Source organism: Poromitra crassiceps, assembly GCF_964638095.1.
Source record: "Poromitra crassiceps genome assembly, chromosome: 8".
In the NCBI taxonomy this organism is placed as follows: Eukaryota; Metazoa; Chordata; class Actinopteri; order Beryciformes; family Melamphaidae; genus Poromitra; species Poromitra crassiceps.
The window spans coordinates 54075436-54095711 of record NC_139629.1 but is presented as its reverse complement, the minus strand read 5'-3'; the positions used below and the strand labels follow the sequence as shown (position 1 = coordinate 54095711).

Below are 20276 nucleotides of genomic sequence, written 5' to 3'. Positions count from 1 at the left end.
GGGTATCATCCAGAGCTCCGGTTTCTCTGAGTTGGCGTCACAGCCACATCAAAATGGCAACTTCCATCGTTAATGATAATCACAGAATTATTATAAAGACGTTTGTTGACGTTTTAACACACAATTTGAGGTCTTAATTATGTAATGTTAACGTGTCATGTGTTTGTGTCATCTGTGTTTCGCTCTGTGTGAAATTCTGCATTCAGCATGTTCGGTTAGCATTGTTCGCTAGTAGGTAGCTAACATGCTGATGCGGGTTGCTATAGCAACCACTTGGTTTCCCCCCCGAGCGGGAGGTGCAGCGTGAACGCAAATCTGTCCGGGCCGGAGGTTCCGTGTTGAAACTTACGGTGGTCAGAGTTGTCATGAATGCGGTATATGAAACGTACTTTCTCTCTTTCTCTGTCTTTCTGCCACTAACACACACACACACACACACACACACCAGCCATCTACATCGTCACCTGACTTTGATTGAAGTTACATTAAGTATGACGTCTATCAGAATGAAGTGCAACAGAACTCAGTATAAGTAAGGTCTCCTATCATTTCCACAAAGTGGGAAACAGACAGAATGAGGGAAGTTATTAAAGGAACACTCCGCCCATTTTCAACCAGCTTTGTATCATTAGAACATCAGTAGTATATCAGAAAACTGTAAACGGTTTTGAAGTCTGTCATTTAATTTGACAGTTATTGAGTGTTAAAGTGTGGACCAGTGACATCACTGGTCCACACTAACTCAAATTAATAACTCATTAACTCAAATCAACTCTCAATAACTGTCAAACTATTCATCATTCATCTAGTTTGACAGTTATTGAGAGTTGATTTGAGTTAATGAGTTATTAATTTGAGTTAGTGTGGACCAGTGATGTCACTGGTCCACACTTTAACACTCAATAACTGTCAAATTAAATGACAGACTTCAAAACAGTTTACAGTTTTCTGATATACTACTGATGTTCTAATGATACAAAGCTGGTTGAAAATGGGCAGAGTGTTCCTTTAAGGGAATTCTAACAAATCTAACAAATTATCTGCGTCACTAGAGCTCCTTACTATACATGTTGCTTGCCTGGGTGCAGTTCTGCAATACAGTCCTGATATTGGGCCAATGGACACGGCAAAAGCAGCCAAAGCGTCTTTTACTATGTATTGAATTGGCCGTTCTGTAATAAGATCATAAAATATGTAGATGAATGGATTGACTGGAGTTGTGTTTTAATTCTGTACCACTTTCCCAGATATATATATGACTCTGTCTTGTCTTGTTTATGTTTGGCTGAACTTTTTGTAACTTGCTTGTTAATTTGTTTGTATTGTTGAACTTGACTGATTTGTGTCTTGTAAGCCCATACGGGCTGGGCACCATGAATATGGTGCATGACACAGAAATAAAATTATCTACTTACTTAAAGACTAGAATATTTCCAAGTTTAAATTTGTTTGTTTTCCCCCCTAGTGTGTGTGAGGTCCACCCACCACAATCTCTCCAAATCCTGTGGGAAACACTGTGAGGAAATAATCCACAATGAAAAGAATCGTTAGTTGCAGGCGGACCTGCTTTTATGTGGATGACATTTGCTTTTATTTGAAAGAAAAATAAGGTGATTATTATTATATGTAGAATCAGTAGTGCTGATGATTATAATAGGTAGTATTAGTAGTGCTGATGATTATAATATGTAGTATTAGTAGTGCTGATGATTATAATAGGTAGTATTAGTAGTGGAGGTCATGTCCAGACTGATCAGATGAGCTGTTTTCTCCTCAGCTTGGGATCCGTATCTCTCTGTCTCATGAGAAGGAGCCTCTGGGAACAGGTGAGCGCTCAAGGCCTTGCAACTTTTTGAAAATAGACATGAATAGATATGGGTCATTGAAAGTGCTTGAATTTATCTATTTTGTGCAAGAATAGAAAAGTTATTTTGATATTCATTTTACTAAACTATAGTATATATACTATACTATACTATACTCACACATTCAAGCCTGAAGCCTCTCTCTCTTTAATAGTTGTCTGTGAGCTTCTGTAGAGTTGCTTGTTCTCATTAGAGGAACCTGCAAGTTTTGTGCGGGAACTTCCTCAGACAATCAAACCATGTTGATCATTTTCAAAAGTTTGGGGAACACATCGTGTGTGTGTGTGTGTGTGTGTGTGTGTGTGTGTGTGTGTGTGTGTGTGTGTGTGTGTGTGTGTGTGTGTGTAGCCGGTCCCCTGGCGCTGGCCAGAGAGCTGCTGACCGTGGACAACGAGCCGTTCTTCGTCCTGAACTCCGACGTCATCTGTGACTTCCCCTTCACACACATGCTGCAGTTCCACCAGAGCCACGGCAGAGAGGGGACCATCGTGGTGAGAGACAGACAGACAGACTTACAGACGAGGAGAGACAGACTGACAGACAGACAGATGGGGAGAGACAGACTGACATTACAGATGAGGAGAGACTGACACAGACAGATGGGGAGAGACAGACAGACTTACAGACGAGGAGCGACAGACAGACTGACAGACAGACAGATGGGGAGAGACAGACTGACAGACAGACAGATGGGGAGAGACAGACTGATAGACTTACAGACGAGTAGAGACAGACTGACAGACAGACAGATGGGGAGAGACAGACAGACATACAGATGAGGAGAGACTGACAGACAGACAGATGGGGAGAGACAGACAGACAGACATTACAGACGAGGAGAGACTGACAGACAGACAGATGGGGAGAGACAGACTGACATTACAGATGAGGAGAGACAGACAGACAGATGGGGAGAGACAGACAGACTTACAGACGAGGAGAGACAGACAGACAGATGGGGAGAGACAGACTGACAGACAGATGGGGAGAGACAGACTGACACTTACAGACGAGGAGAGACAGACTGACAGACAGACAGATGGGGAGAGACAGACAGACAGACATTACAGACGAGGAGAGACTGACAGACAGACAGATGGGGAGAGACAGTCCATCCGGTCATGGGGCACAGGACATTACGTCATCACAGGATTAACGCGATTGGCTGGCTCAGATCTGTTCAAATCTGAGCCAGCCAATCACGTTGTCCTGCGCAGTTTGGGACAGTGTATAAAAGAGGAGAGGAGAGGGACAGAGGGGAACCAGAGGAGAGGAGGAGAGAGGGAGAGAGGGGGAGGAGAGAGGAGGAGGGGAGGGGGAGGAGAGAGGAGGGGAGGGGAGAGGGGAACCAGAGGAGAGAGGAGAGGAGGGGAGAGGGAGAGGGGGAGAGGAGGGGAGGGGAGAGGAGGGGAAAGGAGAGGGACAGAGGGGAACCAGAGGAGAGGAGGAGAGAGGGAGAGAGGAGGGGAGAGGAGAGGGAGAGAGGGGGAGGAGAGGAGAGGGGGAGAGGGGGAGGGGAGGGGAGGGGAGGAGAGGGGGAGAGAGGAGGAGAGAGGAGGGGAAAGAGGGGAGGAGAGGAGAGCGCCGCCAGCGGCACCACCCCGCTGGGCACAGACACCCAGGGCTGCCACCACCCGCCCTGGCCCTCACCCTGCCCGGGTCCCACACCCCCGGCTGAGACCCTCCTCCAGGCTTAGACAGATATAAAAAGTGAAGTTGATGCATGTGTATGAATTACTTTCCAAAGCCTTTGCATCAAGGCAAGACGTGGCCACTTTAAAGAATCTAAAGTTAAAATCTAAGACAGTTTTGATTTTTTTTTGTCAATTTGTGTTATTTCAGTTTTATATCTTTAGTATTATTCTAAAATGTTAAAAATAAAGAAAAATGTGTTGTCAAAACTTTTGACTGGCTATTTATTAAACCACATAAACTCAGATCATTTGGCCTTGCTTTGATAGTGTGATGGTCTGTTGTCTGTAGGTCAGTGTGATGATCTGTTGTCTGTCTGTAAGTCAGTGTGATGGTCTGTTGCGATTCATTTTTCTTCTTCTCCCAAATGACAGGACAACATAAAATCTGAACCCTTGAACTGTTTTTATTATTCCATTTTAATATAAAAATGGGAAGACATCATTTGGCCACAGTGTGGCAGTATGTGGCTTTCTGCATTGCATCTGCTCAGACACCCTGGTGGAGCCTGTTCAGGGCCAATAGTAGAAGAATGTGTTTGTTTCTGGGCTCTACAGGTAGCCTAGGTGTTTGTTTCTGGGCTCTACAGGTAGCCTAGGTGTGTGTGTATCAGGGCCGTGCTGAAAAAGATGATGCTGCTACACTCAGAAAATCCTCCCGGGATCAAAAAGCAAAAACATTTGGGTACTGGAATGTGTACATTTCAGTTGCAGTGCCATCTCAGCTGTCCATCCCTCACTCTACAAGCTTCCATCTTTCCACAGACCTTCAACATAATATTTTTGGCAGAATTATTATAATATATATAATATATTTTATATATCTATATATATATATAAACAAAACAAGTGTCGGACATGTCAAGGCTTTACGTGCCACTAGAGGTAGCCCACCGTTTTGCCACTTCAGAATAGTATACCACAATTAAATTATTAAATAAATATTGCCTGATAAATATTGCACAAGTATTTCTATAACAAGCTAAACAGAACGGCACATTGAATTCCAAAACAGATCAAACCGTTTTCCATTTCAACAACAAGAGTTGTTGTTACATTCTGAGGTACAACTTTGGGGAATCAGGAGCATGTCTTCAAATCATCTTTGACTGCCACATGCATTCTCAGGCTGGTGAGATGGTCTCCTTCTAGAGGCAACCAAAACTTGTAACAAAGCATGTGACAGCCCCTTTCTCAAGGGTTAATCCAAGACGTATTTCACTCCCTTGAAACCATTCATTTCGCTTAATAAATACTCCTGTTGCAGGTAATAGTATATTATGAAAATAAACTTCCAGCATCACTATGCTGCTGCTGTAATGTCCTTTTTTTCTTTTTCAAAGGGAAAACGGTCTTAAATGCATGTCGTAACTCCATTTGATCCATCAAACAGTAATACCCGTAGATTTACAAATGATCAGCTCCCCCAGCGTGTTCAGCATCTTCTTGTTTTCAATTTTTTCAATTAAAAATATTTGATGCAAGCTGTTTCCAATGTTCAATCAATCAGTATTCTTGTGTACTGTTAAACCTTAGTTAGTGGGTTAGTTCTTGAAGTTTGCCTCTAAACCAAATTGAAGAACATGCGAGTTATACCAACACTGCATTTGAGACGGTCCCCTAAATTACTTCTTCAAAACAAAACTGATCCCTTACAGATAAACGACAATATCACTTACTAAATTACATCATAACAAAATACAGTAGTTATATTCAGGCTTGGATATGATGCCTGGTACAGTGTTTGTTATTACTGAAGGTTGTGAAGGAAAACATTTTTAAGAAGACGGTTCTTACACAAACATTTCATGAACATATACTGTCCACGGGTTGTGTTAACCCTACCTTTTATTCTGAAAGCCGAGAACACTTCTGTGTACTCTGCACGTGTAGTGCACTTGACCCTGCCTCAGTGAGGTAGAGTGTTTCCTGCCGTCAAAGCTCAACCAGGTTATTCCTTGTAACCTCGTCACTGTCAACCCACAGGGTTTATGCCAGAAGAGGCCTACTGGCAGTTGAAGGTATTGCACCAGATGGAAACATCGCTGGCAAAGGTATTTTTACAAGACTATAGAGAGAGTCATGTCTACTTTGGCACCTTTTCCATGTAATTCACCTGATGGCCTCTGCTGGCCTCTCCTGCAAGTTTCCAAATACACAGACCTCAGTGGCACAGGCCCCCCCGAGCGTACCACCACCCACCTCTCCCCAAGTCTCTCAGTGCAGTCCTGCCAGGCAGCCTCCCCTGAAACCTCTCCCCAGAATTCCTTTATGTTGCAGTCTGCTGCAAGAGATATATCTAATGTAGACAATAGCTTATACCAGATGGATAAATCTGTACCCTCAAGCAGTAAAAAAGAAAAACGGCACAAGAGCATCACAAAGGGAGGCTGGTTGTACTGGCGCGGGCGGGGTTTCCAGACTCTGCTAAGGGATGAGCAGAGAGGGAGATGTCATTTCTCGGTGACCGCAGCAGCCATGATGGGTGTGCGTATGGTCCCGCAGGCTGTAGCTGCCAGTTCCTCTATTTCCGCATTCAGTCGCCTGATCACCCACTCCATAGCTTCACGCCCCTGACGAAGAGCAAATACAAAGCATTAGTCTATATAAATAGAATTCAATCAGTTGAATGGTGAAGAAGGCTAGCTCTGTCCTGGGCTGCCCTCTGGATTCCACAAAGGAGGTGGGTGAGAGGAGGATGTTAGCCAAGCTGACGTCAATGAGCAATGCCTCTCACCCCCTGCGTGAGACTTGTGGGGGCCTTAAGCAGCTCTTTCAGAGGCCATTTACACCTGGCGCTAACATGCGTTTTCTGTGATCAGATTGCAATCAGATTGTGTTTTATCACTTGAAATGCCAGGTGTAAACACCCCCAAAACGCATTGAAGAAGGATTGCAATCTGATCGGCCAAACCACCTCCGGAGGTGGTCAGGGATGCATTGTGTACACATTGAACACAAGTGTAAATGCAATGTGTCCTCTCAATCTGGATACACCAACTTTATGCGGATTGAGAGGACAACCATTTCTGCAATCAGATTGCAATCAGATTGCAGAAAATGCATGCAATGCATCCCACTAGGCTACATTAATGCCAGGTGTAAATGGAATCAGGCTGAAGTGATAAAATACAATCTGATTGCAGAAACCACATGTTAACGCCAGGTGTAAATGGCCTCACTGTGACAGCCTGATACACCCACGGTGTAATAAGGAGCGCTACTTCAGGCTATATGCTATACTAGTTAACACCCAATAGCACAAAATAATGTAGCTCTGTTGTTGGGGTCTCTATTATAGTATTACTATTGCAATCACTCACCACTCGCTGCTCGCTACTTTGCTACTATGTTATCTCAGGGATATATTCTATCATATTTATTCATCTTATACTGTGCAATGTATAGCGCATTATACCATGGTCTGGGTGAATACTCGTTTCTGATGATCAAATGTACATGATCAAATGTAGTTTCATGCTTTGCCATAATGGGGAACTATCAGAAACAGGCCCACACATATTTGTGGGTCCCGAGCCGTAGTTTTAAAGAAACACAACCATAAGGGATCTCTCACCTTCCCAGCATTAGTAGAGATGGTGTTGGCCATGACTCCCTCCAGGTAACTGCTGAGACTGATGCCTTTTACAGAGATGATGGCCTCCTGAGTCAGAATTGTTCTAGAAAGGAGCAAGGAATCCAGAGTCACAAGCTGCCTTAAACACCCTGTCAGGCCTGATTGCTCCTTAGAAATGCACTGGGTGTTGAACTGTATTTGACAAGTCAAATGGGAAAGGACATTATGATCCATCTGTGTCATTTTCTAAACGCTTGCAACGTAAAGACGTACTTCTCTGGGTCCTCGGGGTGTGGTTTGTATGTTAACTTCTCATCCACACGTTGAAAAGAAAAAAGTCTGCACTCTGGAGCATACTTAAAGACTTAGAGTTTATTAACGTTTCGGTTCAACAACCTTCATCAGAGAAGAAGGTTGATGAAGGTTGTTGAACCGAAACGTTAATAAACTCCAAGTCTTTAAGTATGCTCCAGAGTGCAGACTTTTTTCTTTTCAACGTATAGCTTTGTTAGTCTAGCACCTGGTTTGCATAGTGGATGTGCAGACGCTTCTCTCTACTAACTTCTCATCCACAGACACCATGTTTGTGAAGGTGATCTAAAGGAGACAAATTATAGAGAGACAATAACATTACAAATGTTGCAGTTGTGTGACTTAGCGTAGCGTGTTATGAATGTCCACTGATTATGAAAACAAGACTACTTGTGGAACAAGCAAGGTGTCATTCCAGAAATGTTTGACAGGTTCCCACACTGCACTGTACTGTACTGTACTGTACTGTACTGTACTGCACTGTACTGCACTGCACTGCACTGTACTGTACTGTACTGTACTGTACTGCACTGCACTGCACTGCACTGTACTGTACTGTACTGCACTGCACTGCACTGTACTGTACTGTACTGTACTGTACTGTACTGTACTGTAGCCTTTTGTCCCTCTCTGGGACAAAAGGCTAAAGTGGAGGCAGACAGCGTATGGATGTTTGTGGCCAGCACATCCTGAACACAACATGCTTTGGAAACGGTTGTAATGCTGTGATAAGAACGTGTACCTTACACACAAAAGTAGTGTATATCAGTGATACTCAACCCCGCGGCTCATTTATGGGTAGTTGTGGCTCTTTTTAGTCCTATACTTAAATAAATGAATAAAAATAAAATAAAGGGAGGAAAGGGACTTTTTGGGGGGGATTGTAACTCTTGCAAACATTGTTTTTTGTGTGTGGCCCCAACTGAGTCCCAAGGTGAGACTAAAAAACTCAAAGATCAACTCTTAGGTTGAAAATGTTGTCAATGTCAGTCGATCCTGTATTTTATTAGATCCTGTATTTTATTAGATTTTATTTTATTTTATTTATTTTACTTGATTATATTTTATTGTACGGTATTTTATTAGGATTTGTTGGGTATATTTTTAATTGTACTAATTGTCTTTTATTTTATGCTTATTTTTATTGATTATTCACTGTGCCCTACTTCCCCATATTATCCTCCCCCCTGCGTGGCAGGCACACCCACGCGTTACCCGCAGACTCTGACAAGTGCTTGACGCACTCATACTGTTATACACTTACACACATCCAGGCATACACACAACAGTGCACATCTTATCACAGTCATCTTAAGGACCGCAATGGAAATAAGCTGTTACCTTTATTGCGTTTTTTATCCTTTTGATAATGGTGGGACTGTGTATGTATATATGTATATACTGTTTGTTCATTATCAATAAAGAACTCAATCAATCAATCAAAAAAAATGTTAAAGAACACCTGTGGTATAAGATACTGGGTTACAGTTACATGCAAGAGACACTCTGCCCACATTCTTACGCAACGCTGCTAATGCCAGGATCAGAGCACTCCTATGTTTGTCTTTCACGATGGTCACCACGTCAGACTAGGCAGTCATACTGCCATACTGTACATTCTTGCCATGTCTTGGCCGGGAGAGTGGCGACACTACAAGTCTGACCTCGACCACGCAAACAAGTTGGGAATGACATGCATGATGCCACAAGTCAATTTTCTCATGCAGTGAAATACAAATTCATAATTGATAACCTTACATAGCGAAAAGAGGACAGACAGTGCATGGACTGACGAGACACAGCACAGCGCAACAGCAGCACTTTGTAGCTGCAGAAAGAGAGAAATATAGGCTCCATCTGGGCCCTTCTTGAACTAACTTCTTTCTCTCTCTTTAAAAAAAAAAAAAAAAAAATGAACTTAACTTTACCACTATTCCTTCAGATGTTGTAGTTGTCAGACTGTGTTGCATAGTTGATCGCTCTATTGCTGACAAAAATGTGTTATTCTAAGTCGCTTTGGATAAAAGCGTCTGCCAAATGATGTAATGTAATGTAATGTAATGTATAGGCTAGCTACAAAATATATTATATTGTAGGGTAATTTTGTCCATGCTCAGTCAGCGGCTCTTTGCAGCAGTACAGCATCTCTCCTCTTATGCAGGCAGGTCAGGAGTGAGTGAGTTACTATGGTTACGGGGATGCTCGTGCTGAAATCATCTTTACTTATGTCACACTACAAGAGGTACTACAGACGCCCGTTCGTCATTCCCGACGGGCACGGTGGCTCAGTGGTAGAGCTGTCGCCTCACAGTCAGAAGGTCCTGAGTTCGATTCTCGCCTGGGACACTGTGGGCGCTGTGGTTGTGTTCCCCCCCATATCTTCAGTGCCTACTGCCCAGGTGGGGTATCTCGTCGTAAGTCCCCCCCATATCTTCAGTGCCTACTGCCCAGGTGGGGTATCTCGTCGTAAGGGCCTTTCTCTCTGTGTGGAGTTTGCATGTTCTCCCCGTGCTCCCCCAGGGGGCTCCTCCGTATATAACCCCCCCACTAAAATCATGCAGAAGATCAGATCGTCATCGTCATCCGACCAGTGACAACAACATCCGAAGTTGGTCCCCGGGCGCTGTACGAGAAAGCGGCCACTGCTCCTGGCCTGCCCCCCGGAGGAAAGGACATGCCTGGATGGGTTAAATGCAGAGGACACTTTTCACCAGCCACCGTCAGCATGAGTGTGTTGTGGCCGCATGCATGTGTTGTGGTGTTCGTGTGACAATAAAAGACGGGGCTTGTCCCGTTAGGAGAGTTTTTCATATTTGGGCCCGAAGCTAGAAATGTGTCGGGAACGACCCAATAATAGGCAATAATTAATATCTGGCTGAATTTGTGTAGTCTGATCCCGGGATTAATTGACACAATGGCTGAAACTTGAAGTCTGTAAACCACGAGACACCCTACATCCACGTTCAACCACAGGTGAGCAGACACCATCATCAAAGTACTCACATTTGAGGATTGAAGTTCAAAAGTCTTCTTCTTAGGATCCACAACAGACTGCTCCTGGATGTATGTGCATGTTCTCGAGTTACCAATGATCTAAAGAGTCAAAGACAGAGACGCAAGTTACTTCAACTGAAATAATAGCTGTTATGGAATGAGGATAGTGCCAGGCCGCTAGCAGAAATTTTATTTTTAATTGTATATATTTTAATCTCACCCATTCATATTGGACCCTTGAATTTAGAGAAACAAATTTGCAGAATAAATTAATAAAAAAAATAATTGTAAGGCACAATTTTAAATTGAACACAATGACGTCAAATTGAACGTGATATTATGGAATTTAACTTTTAGCTATATTAAAAAAAAATCCCAATTCACATTCCGTTTCTTACTTCAGATTTAGCTTCCTGAGACACAAGGGACTTGCCTTGAGTGTTGACTGGAAGGTAGCAGCCACACGCTGCTAACAGTGGGCCAACAACACTTCACATAGCCGATCACAATTTGCCACTGTGGTTCATCACCTCTACAGGCAGTGATCTTATTCTACCTACTTGATGAAAGTTGTTTAGTGAACATCGGAATTTGACAAATCAAACTAAGATTGACTGTTGTCTAAAAGTGTGAAGTTGTGAACATTGTGGACTACTGAGCTGCTAGCTGCTGGCTATAGTGGCTAATGGATATCTAAATGCTGGGCAGCTGGATGCAAGAATAAAGTGATTTTTTTTTTCTTGAAAAAAGTGAAGAGTAGGGCGGGTTCACTGTTGGCAGCCTTGGCGCAGGCGACTGCCTTCCTCATTTAGTCAACAAAGCCTATTTTAATATACATTTGTTCAATAGGAGCACGGCAAATTCAAATAAATAAATAAATAAAATAATTCAAATGCAACCTCTGCTTGCATTAATGTCTTTCCATTTGGCTGGCAAGTGGCGACGTATTTATCTCCAAGTGTGAGGCCAAGTGTGCTTCAATACAGACTGCAAGTGAATGAACATGGAATATAATCTCACACGAAGGGCATAGCGCTGATTTCATGTTAGATGTAAATGAGCAATGAATGATTCATGTCATCATCTGTTGTTGCGTCTCAAACTTACATAACAAATAAAAAAACACTGATTTGGGGTCACAATTATCAGGTGATAGATTAACTAAGTATTTTACTTAAACCTAACCTCAGATAAGCACTTTAGACTCTACTTAAGACAGACACAGGTCCTCCGCTCCAGCTTCTACACATACACTAAGGCAGTGGTTCTCAAACTTTTTTGGCTTCAGTACCCCCTTCCCCTGATTTCTGAATCCAAGTTCCCCCTTTACCAGATTACAACATTTTGCTTAGAAAACGTCAAGAGAAAACTATAGCATACGATGCAATTAATGAATGATAACCCACCTATTGAAGAATATAACACTACAAAATAAGAAATGGCGTGAAAGAGTTGCAAATTGCAATTAGTGCCACCGGAGCAGATTTATTTTAATGTTTCATTCATTTTCATGATTTTTATTCTTAAATGTTTCCATTTTCCATTTTCTCCAAGTACCCCCTTTAGTACCTCCACGTACCCCTAGGGGTAGGCGTACCCCAGTTTGTGAACCACTAGGGCTAAGGCTTAGTGACTTGAGACAATCTGATCAAGGGCTTAGCTAATATGCTATCAATCAGCGGGCATCTGACCACATCGGCCAACTTTCACCCAGAGATCTAAGCCAAAGGTCAGTGCGAAAGATTAAAGAACACCAACTGATTGACTTATGTTTGCACAGGTTGGAACATGACAGTTAGTGGTAGTAGCAGATTCTTCAACTCTGGTTGCATTTGCCACCATCGTGAGTTCAGAAAAGCAACGGAAAATACCGCAAAACAACATGTTTGATCAGAGATGTCGCGCGCATTCCAGGTGAATTTATTGCTTTAAGATTGACCGTAAAATGATCTTCACACACTAATAATAAAAGTGGAACCACAGTTTAACTGAGGTCAGTGTACTCGATGTGCAGCCAAGCGTAGTACCAATACTGCCCGTCCCATTTGGCGGCGGTCCAAACAAAGTGAGCCCTTGGTAGCTTAGCTAACACTGTGATGGAAAGTTACATCACACGTCGTCAAAGGTTAGAGAGCCTTGCGATGACACAAATGGCAGCACTGAATCTTCTTGTACAATATGTGACAAGGCAGACAGGCATCGACTCGCCTGGGCCAACAACAACCAGGCCTGCAGTGCTGCTGGACAGAAATAGCCTTGAGAGTTAAGGTCATCCTCAATGGCTGGAGAGCGTTAGCCGACCTTCCTTTTACTCAACTGACTCTCGGTGGCGGCTACGACTGCGTTCCTGCGTGTTGCTTTGGATGATGTGACCTTATCAGGTTTCCTTTTATTATCTCATGTTTATCAGACTGATATAAAGTTATACTGTTTTGATTGGACAATAAAAAGAGGCAGCAGCAAGTCTCTTTTGTGCCTCTTCACAGATACAGATCTTGTGTTTCTCTAACGAGGGCACTTACTGCCGACTAGTTTGTGGATAAGCACACTTGTTTTTCCCACCTGCATGTCCTAACACAGTGGTGGCCAACCAGTCGATCGCGGTCTACTGGTCGACCGCGGACTCACCCCAGGTCGATTGCGTCAAAAATCGATTATAAAAAAAATAAATATATATATATATATATAATCAAATAAAATATAATAGAAGTACATGCAGTTGTTTATTTTAATTATGGATCATAATACAATGCAATTCCAAATGCACTTTTATTTTAAAAGTAGCCACACAGTGAGAAAAAAGAAAGTGAGAAAAAATAAATCATGTATTGGGGAAAAAAAGTGATGCATCGATTTAAGATGCATCGAGATGCATCGATAATCGTAATCGAATCGAATCGTAGCCCTCTGAATCGTAATCGAATCGAATCGTGAGGCCAGTGAAGATTCACAGCCCTAATGTCAAGTGGTTGTGGGACAACGAGAAAGTGTTGTGAGGTTAGTTACTGCACGCTGGAAACGATGTGTGTGCGTTTGCGATGTTGAAACTGGACTGGGAGATCTCGGGAGGCTGGCTACTTGAAAAGTAGATCTTCGGTCAAAAAAGGTTGGGCACCCCTGTCCTAACATATTGACATTTAACTACAAGCCCAACAATGCTGATACAAGTGTTGAACTATCATGTTGGACGGTAGACAAATACTAGGTAACTAAATTGCAACCAAGCTTTGACACTCACTGATTTCACTATAGATGGAAGGCCCCACTCTGTGCTGAGCAGTCTTTTGCTGTGGAGACATCCCTGTTTGTCTATGGCTCTGTCCAAAACATCCACTCCAAACACACTGGGGTTCATGGGGTTAGGGTACTTCTGCATAGCAGCCTGGGTTACCGTCTCCCAAGGATGGCTGTGGAGGGGAGAGACACACCCAAAAAAGACATGAATGTAATGCTTGTATTATCTTATTACCCTTAACCATAGCTACTAACGTTCACTCTTTAAGAGTGAGACTCACTCAACTGACCCTCTTCTCACTCACAAACCTCCTATTTCTCACTCCAAATTTCTCTTCTGGGTCCTAAGATGAAAAAGGAACTCTCTTGAAACAGGGTTGCTGTTTCGTGACGTTAGGTGGTAGCCTATAGAAATGCAGGAAATTGGTTTTACATTAGTTATTTTAATTATTTATTTTCTGGGGGAGGACTCCCAGACCCCCCCCACCAATCATGTATCTTTCCAAGTTTGCTCGCTCATTTTAAAACATAGTCAGGTATCTGTATTAAGATGATCATTTATTCAGGTATTATTTCTATTTGGGTAGACCTGAGGAACTAAAGTGGGGAGTGTCAGATGATGGGAAGGACTTGATGAGGAGCATAGATCTTTCTTATCCTGTGTTCTGAAGAAAAATGTGTAATATCTGGAGTATCAAAAAATGCTACCCAATATAAACAAAAATTAACAAAAAGAAAAGGTCTTGTGGAAAAAGACGTTGGTTCATAATGCCTGAGAAAGGTGGAGTGGGGCAATTTACCATGAATAATGCTCATTTTCATATTTCATAATGTGAACAGGTGTTGTCTCCCAGCTGAAGTCAAAGTTGACAGCCCTGTCCTTAAAGGGATAGTTCGGTTTGTTTGAAGTTGGGTCCTATCAGCTAGTCACATACACTAACGTAATTAGGTACAGTGTTCTGGACGCTGAGCGCAGTGTCTAACGAGATCCGGCACCCAGAGGAGCAGCCTCGCGCAGCCTCACCAGCTTTTTCTCTCTCAGTACTGGGGGTCAACAACTAAAACTATAACTGTAATTAAGCCACCTAAAACAACGCCCACCTAAACAAATCGATATCCGTGTACATGCACGCTCTATTTTGACAATTTTCAGCGCTTTACTTTTCCGCAAAACAGCAGTTTCATTCGGCACTGCTTTTTCTCCAAACCGTACAACTACCGTGTTCCTCCGCTAAAAGCCAGGTCCGAGCCGCAGCACTGGATTACTCCGCAGTTATTTGGGGGTAGGCTATTTTATTTCTCCCGGTTTGAAGACACAACAAATAGAATACACGGACGAAAATATGAGTGATTTTGATAGCGAGGATGATATGCCATTCACCTTGGTGACAAGAGGATACAATTATGAACCAGAGAGAATACAGAAGAGGAACTTTTGCAGAGAGTGAACAGGCAGAGAGATGCGCCTGCTGTCTAAATGCCTGGGTGCCCTGGCTGCAAACCTTATTCACCATTCCCAGGATAAATTGTGGAAAACGACCCAGACCAGAGAGGCCAGGTGACTTGTTGTCTCTAAAGTAAGTCAGTGTTTTATCTCTCTTCTTCCTGTTTTGTAAACCGCGGCTCTGTGCTCTGTGCTGGCTTTAGCGGAGGAATACGGTGGTTGTACGGCTGGGAGAAAAAGCAGTGCCGAATGAAACTGCTGTTTTGCGGAAAAGTAAAGCGCTGAAAATTGTCAAAATAGAGCGTGCATGTACACAGATATCGATTTGTTTAGGTGGGCGTTGTTTTAGGTGTTTTAGGTGGCTAAATTACGTTTTAGTTGTTGACCCCCAGTACTGAGAGAGAAAAAGCTGGTGAGGCTGCGCGAGGCTGCTCCTCTGGGTGCCGGATCTCGTTAGACACTGCGCTCAGCGTCCAGAACACTGTACCTAATTACGTTAGTGTATGTGACTAGCTGATAGGACCCAACTTCAAACAAACCGAACAATCCCTTTAAGAATTTGATCTATCAAACTTAACAGATTAATTGACAATGTAGGCTATGTGCTGTTTTCTCATTCAAAAAGTCCAGTGTGGGAGAATGACACGCAAAACGACAACAGTATTCATTGTAAACATTGTAATACAATGTTGAAATACAGCACGTCTACAAGCACAATGACAGCTACGGTAGTTCAGGAAGTTTGGTTGATTGATTAACTTGTTGAGTAGGTCTAAAGATGTTTTATTTAATGATTTATCGATGAATTGATCGTTAACATGAACATTACATTGATTAAGGAAATTGATTGTAATTTGCATAAATGGCTTGTTAGCATTCCTCACTGAACCAAGGAGAGGAAGTTTGACCCTAACTAAGATTCTAAATGTCAAGGTACTGTACGCTTTAGGGTGCACCAAACGTGTTTGGAGTGGTTTATTGGAACCCTTTAGTTTGGTTCGTTTGGGCCAATGAGAAAGATGTGTGTGTGTTGCAGTGTATTTTGTAAGAAGTGAGAAGTGAGAATGTAATCTGAACCCACTACAGGAAACAGTCCCAAAATGTGCACTTGTAAATAATGAGACAGATGGTGACATACGATGGCAGCAGTTCCTCATAGCATAATAAAATAAAGCAAACCGCGCTTTCTTCACATGTTTTCAACTGGTATGAGGATCAGAAGGCAATTGCGGCAAAGAGCGCAGAAGGGACTGGAATCTGTTTTTTTGTTTTGTTTACACCCCGTTCATGTGTCCATGTCCATGTGACTTTTGTTTACTAGTCCTAGTCCTTGTTTACTAGTCCTAGTCCCTTAATTGAGCAGTGTGAACCTAAAAAAAAAAACAATGCAAAAAAGGCAACAAAGTGGGGCATCCGGGTGACTCATACAGTACCATGTAAATGTGAAGTTCTGGGTCATAGGATCGAGCCCCTGGACCTTTATCGCATGTCACCAGATTTTCTCTCCCAGTCCTTTGTGTGTCTCTCTACTTTGAACTACCTAATGAAAATGCAACAAGTACACTTTTCCAAACAAACTGTAGGTGTGATCGCACCCATAGCATCTTCAATTAACTGCAATTGACTTTGACCCCACAACGAGCTTAGGGCCCCTCTACCCACACTGTCTCCCAGGGACCGCAGCTTGTAGAAGGGCTGGATGTAGAACCAAGACCCCTCGTTGCCCGCTGAGTCCAGAGTCACCCTCATGGCATTCTTCTCCAACAGTGCAGGTAGACGCTTGTTCACCGTCAGGTATTTATTGCTTTTCAAGTGCAACAACTGTTGGCAGAACCAGAAACATACGTACATAATGGTTACAAGAAAAATAGTTACAAACAATGACATAATGCAGCCAACTGACAGCATAAGCTACTGGATAGTATATTCAATAATTGCTGAAATGTCTGCATAGAATGTTTTATATATTTATTTGTTTGTATATGTAGTAAAGCTATATCTTTATACTCTATGTAAAGATATGCAAAAAATTGTGTTTTATTGCAATATAATGGAGGAAAATACTACATTAGTTAGAAGGCACATACGTCTGTAAATAAGTCAAAGACTTCTGACAGAAGTCTGACATTTCCTCCACTCTAAATGATTTCCATGACGGAAATCCACCTAGGGAATTCGCATTTTTCCTAACTAGAGACCAATGTATTGGCCGTCAGGAGAATGCACACAAAAAAATCCCTTTTGGATAAATGCCTTCAAAGCAGAGTGCTGTTTGGATTTCAAAGTGGTACTTTTAACTGATTTAAAACAGCCTTGATAGCAGTGTCTATAGCGGCCGCCATTGTTGTTATTTCTCCTTGGCGCACTTGACAACGGGAAACAGCTTGACAATGGCGTTTCAATCATGAGAGACCAGTGGGTAAAATTTAACGAGCGTGCTTTATTCACAAATGGCATGGCAACTAATTATATGGCATGGCAGCATGGCAACTGATTCATTGGCGTAATGACTCCGTGGTAAGATGCCTCTCTTCTTGTGGTGAAAGAGGAGGGCATCTGCTCGGACTAGGATAGAGAATTCTTCGGGAGTCAAGACGTTGGTGGTGGACTGGGGAGGTGGGTGGGGCGAAACGCAGCTTCAGAGGATGGGATACGATCAGCCCAGGTACAGCGACCATGAGGTGAAGAATCGGGGAAAGAGGATAATGACACACTGACCATGGCTATATGTACTGCCACGTCATGGCCTCGGTAGTGACGTCATTACCAACGCCATATTGACAGGGGGCTGATTGGCTATTGAGGATGGGCTGATGAGGAGACACACGTCATAACGGACGTCACACTTGGATTACACTTGATTTATGTTGAGCTCTGATGCCTATTGTGATATGAGGTAACATGACTCGTTCTCATCTCGAAACTAGGTCGAGACCAACATTAGTCTCGCCCGTTGTGCTGTTTATTGACGCTGATTGGCTAATCCTTAGTACCCCTCGTGCTCATTGGACCAGTCGTTTTTTCAACTGAGGAAATCACTGTTGCATGTCACAATGCCAGACCAGAAGCAGCCAAAAGTCAACTCAACAATATATTTGTTCAATCAAAGGGAGAGCTGGTTTTAAAAGGAGGCTCAGATCCCATCTTCACTCACAATGATGTTTGTAACTTCACTTTTTCTTCTATGTCTGTTTTCTACTGTATAGAGTAATACGTACAATATATTAATATTTGTGTTTGGCCAGCTAGAGGGCTAGCTGACCACGCTATTGTTCCGTCTTAGCTTAGAGTTGTTTTTTATTCTCTCTTCTGTTCTTTTACCTTGTGTTTTTGTATTTTAATTATTGTCTATCATGTAATGTGTTTTTGTCTTGGACCCCAGGAAGACTAGCTGTCGTCCAGGCGGCAGCTAATGGGCACCCTTTTTTAATAAACAAACAAATAAGCCCACTCAGTGGTGTGGGCTGATTCAAAGGTCTGGACCCAGCCAATCAAAGACTGGCACAACACAACTCAAGGGAGTACTAAATCTCTTGTCAATAAATGCATCTCATGACCACTTGTTGCAGCTCAGTTTCACCCATATACTGTATACTAACACCTTAAGACCTGCATTACACAGTGGAAGCTCCACATAGTTCTGAGACACACAGCTGGCACTTAAATCCTACCAAGTAATACTGTATATGGTCTTAGAATGAGTGAATGCCCAATGCACAGCAGAGTGGACCTGATGAAACGGAGTTCGCTTCTCTTTATCAGTTGGTGACGCATTTATGAGTTGGTGACGCCCATTTACAGCCTTCTAGTGTGGGCTGGATTATTCACATATTTTGGGCTAATATGGGGCCATACCTTATGCCCAGTGCAAGTGCAAGGGCAAGGGCAAGCGTTATCTTTGCTAGTTTCTAGCACTCAAAATCTACATTTTTTTTTATTACCTCTGGGTCAGTACATCAAAGGATGTGTTTCAGTGACCCAGTCGTTATTAAAAGGAAAAAAAATAGATTTTTAATGCTAGAAACTAACAAAGATAATGCTTGCCCTTGCCCTAGGCGTATGATATGGCCCAAGGTCTTGTTTTCCGACAAAATAACACACTTGTATTTAATCCACGTTGTTTTCTGTCTGTAATATCTCTGAATATTTCAAGAATGATGTGGCAAAGATAGACCATGCTTAAAAGGTGACCACTAAAAACCTTCCCCGAAATCTGTCATGCATTTCCTATGGCGAACCAGGATCCCATTAGTGATTAAATTAATACTGAAATGACTATGCAATGATTCCACTGAGACATCCTATATGTAGTACCCCCTTGTGACCATCACAGAGTGGCCCGCATGACCCTTCTTGGTCGTTTCAGAAGCCGTATCATCTCATGTCTGTGTGCAAACCATTCCTGGTCAAATGAGCAGAGGATGATAAGGCTCTTATAATGGACTGCCTTGTGGAAGAGCTTTGTTCTGTGACTAGTATTTAAAACGTGCTGCTGATGAAACATCCATAGCTAACTTTATGAAGCAGACAGCGTCATATGGTGCCAGATATGGCCACAGCACTGCTGACCTAGATACCTTATCACATAACTGTAGGTTCCTCCTTCCCATACCTGAATGACATGTCCATACTGGATGACCGTTCCCAGTAGCTTACGGTTTTCAGACTCATTCTGCTTCTTCTCCAAATCAGCAGCATGCTGAAAGACGGAGCAGGAAACAGAAATGCTCAAGAATACACTCAATCATTAAGAGTATCGTCATTTTCATAAAATACTGGTTTTGCAATTTGAACAGATTTCCTATTTTCTACACAACACTGATTCATATTTCTGGAATGATACGTTGAACTGCTGCACACACATTTCACATGGATACAATATTGTAGCTCTGTGCAACCAATACACTAATCTTGGTTTGACCACAACAAAAGTCAAAGTCACTGACATGGAGTTTGGTGAGGAGGACTGCGTCAGTGGTGCTGTTGCCTCCCGGTTTCGCCGCCTTCCAGAACTGTTTCTGTGCTGAGTATCTGTTCATAGGACACAGTTTGAAAAGGCAGTCTGCGGAAAACAAAAAGAAGGACAGAGAAAGCTCAGGGGCCAAACCTCAGCATTCAGTAATAGTGTTTTTTCCTCCACAGTGCTTGCCTCCCTAGAT

General features: G+C 42.7%; 2 protein-coding genes across 2 annotated transcripts in view; both read right to left on the bottom strand.

Annotated features, from left to right (window-relative positions):
* The window catches only part of LOC310780808 (uncharacterized protein), a gene marked incomplete at both ends in the record, with an annotated part of 118416 nt that overhangs the window by 35853 nt on the left and 62287 nt on the right, over positions 1–20276 (bottom strand). The gene's annotated exons all lie outside the window — the stretch shown is intronic.
* Positions 6010–16911, bottom strand: LOC310781006 (PRELI domain containing protein 3B-like; the record flags this gene model as incomplete). Its single annotated transcript, XM_083641543.1, has 7 exons — positions 16780–16911; positions 13678–13846; positions 10449–10538; positions 7695–7730; positions 7407–7441; positions 7134–7236; positions 6010–6129 (listed from the first exon to the last, which is right to left on the bottom strand). The coding sequence occupies exons 2-7, from the start codon at positions 13813–13815 to the stop codon at positions 6010–6012; spliced, it is 522 nt and encodes a 173-aa protein (XP_083497669.1). The 5' UTR covers positions 13816–13846; positions 16780–16911.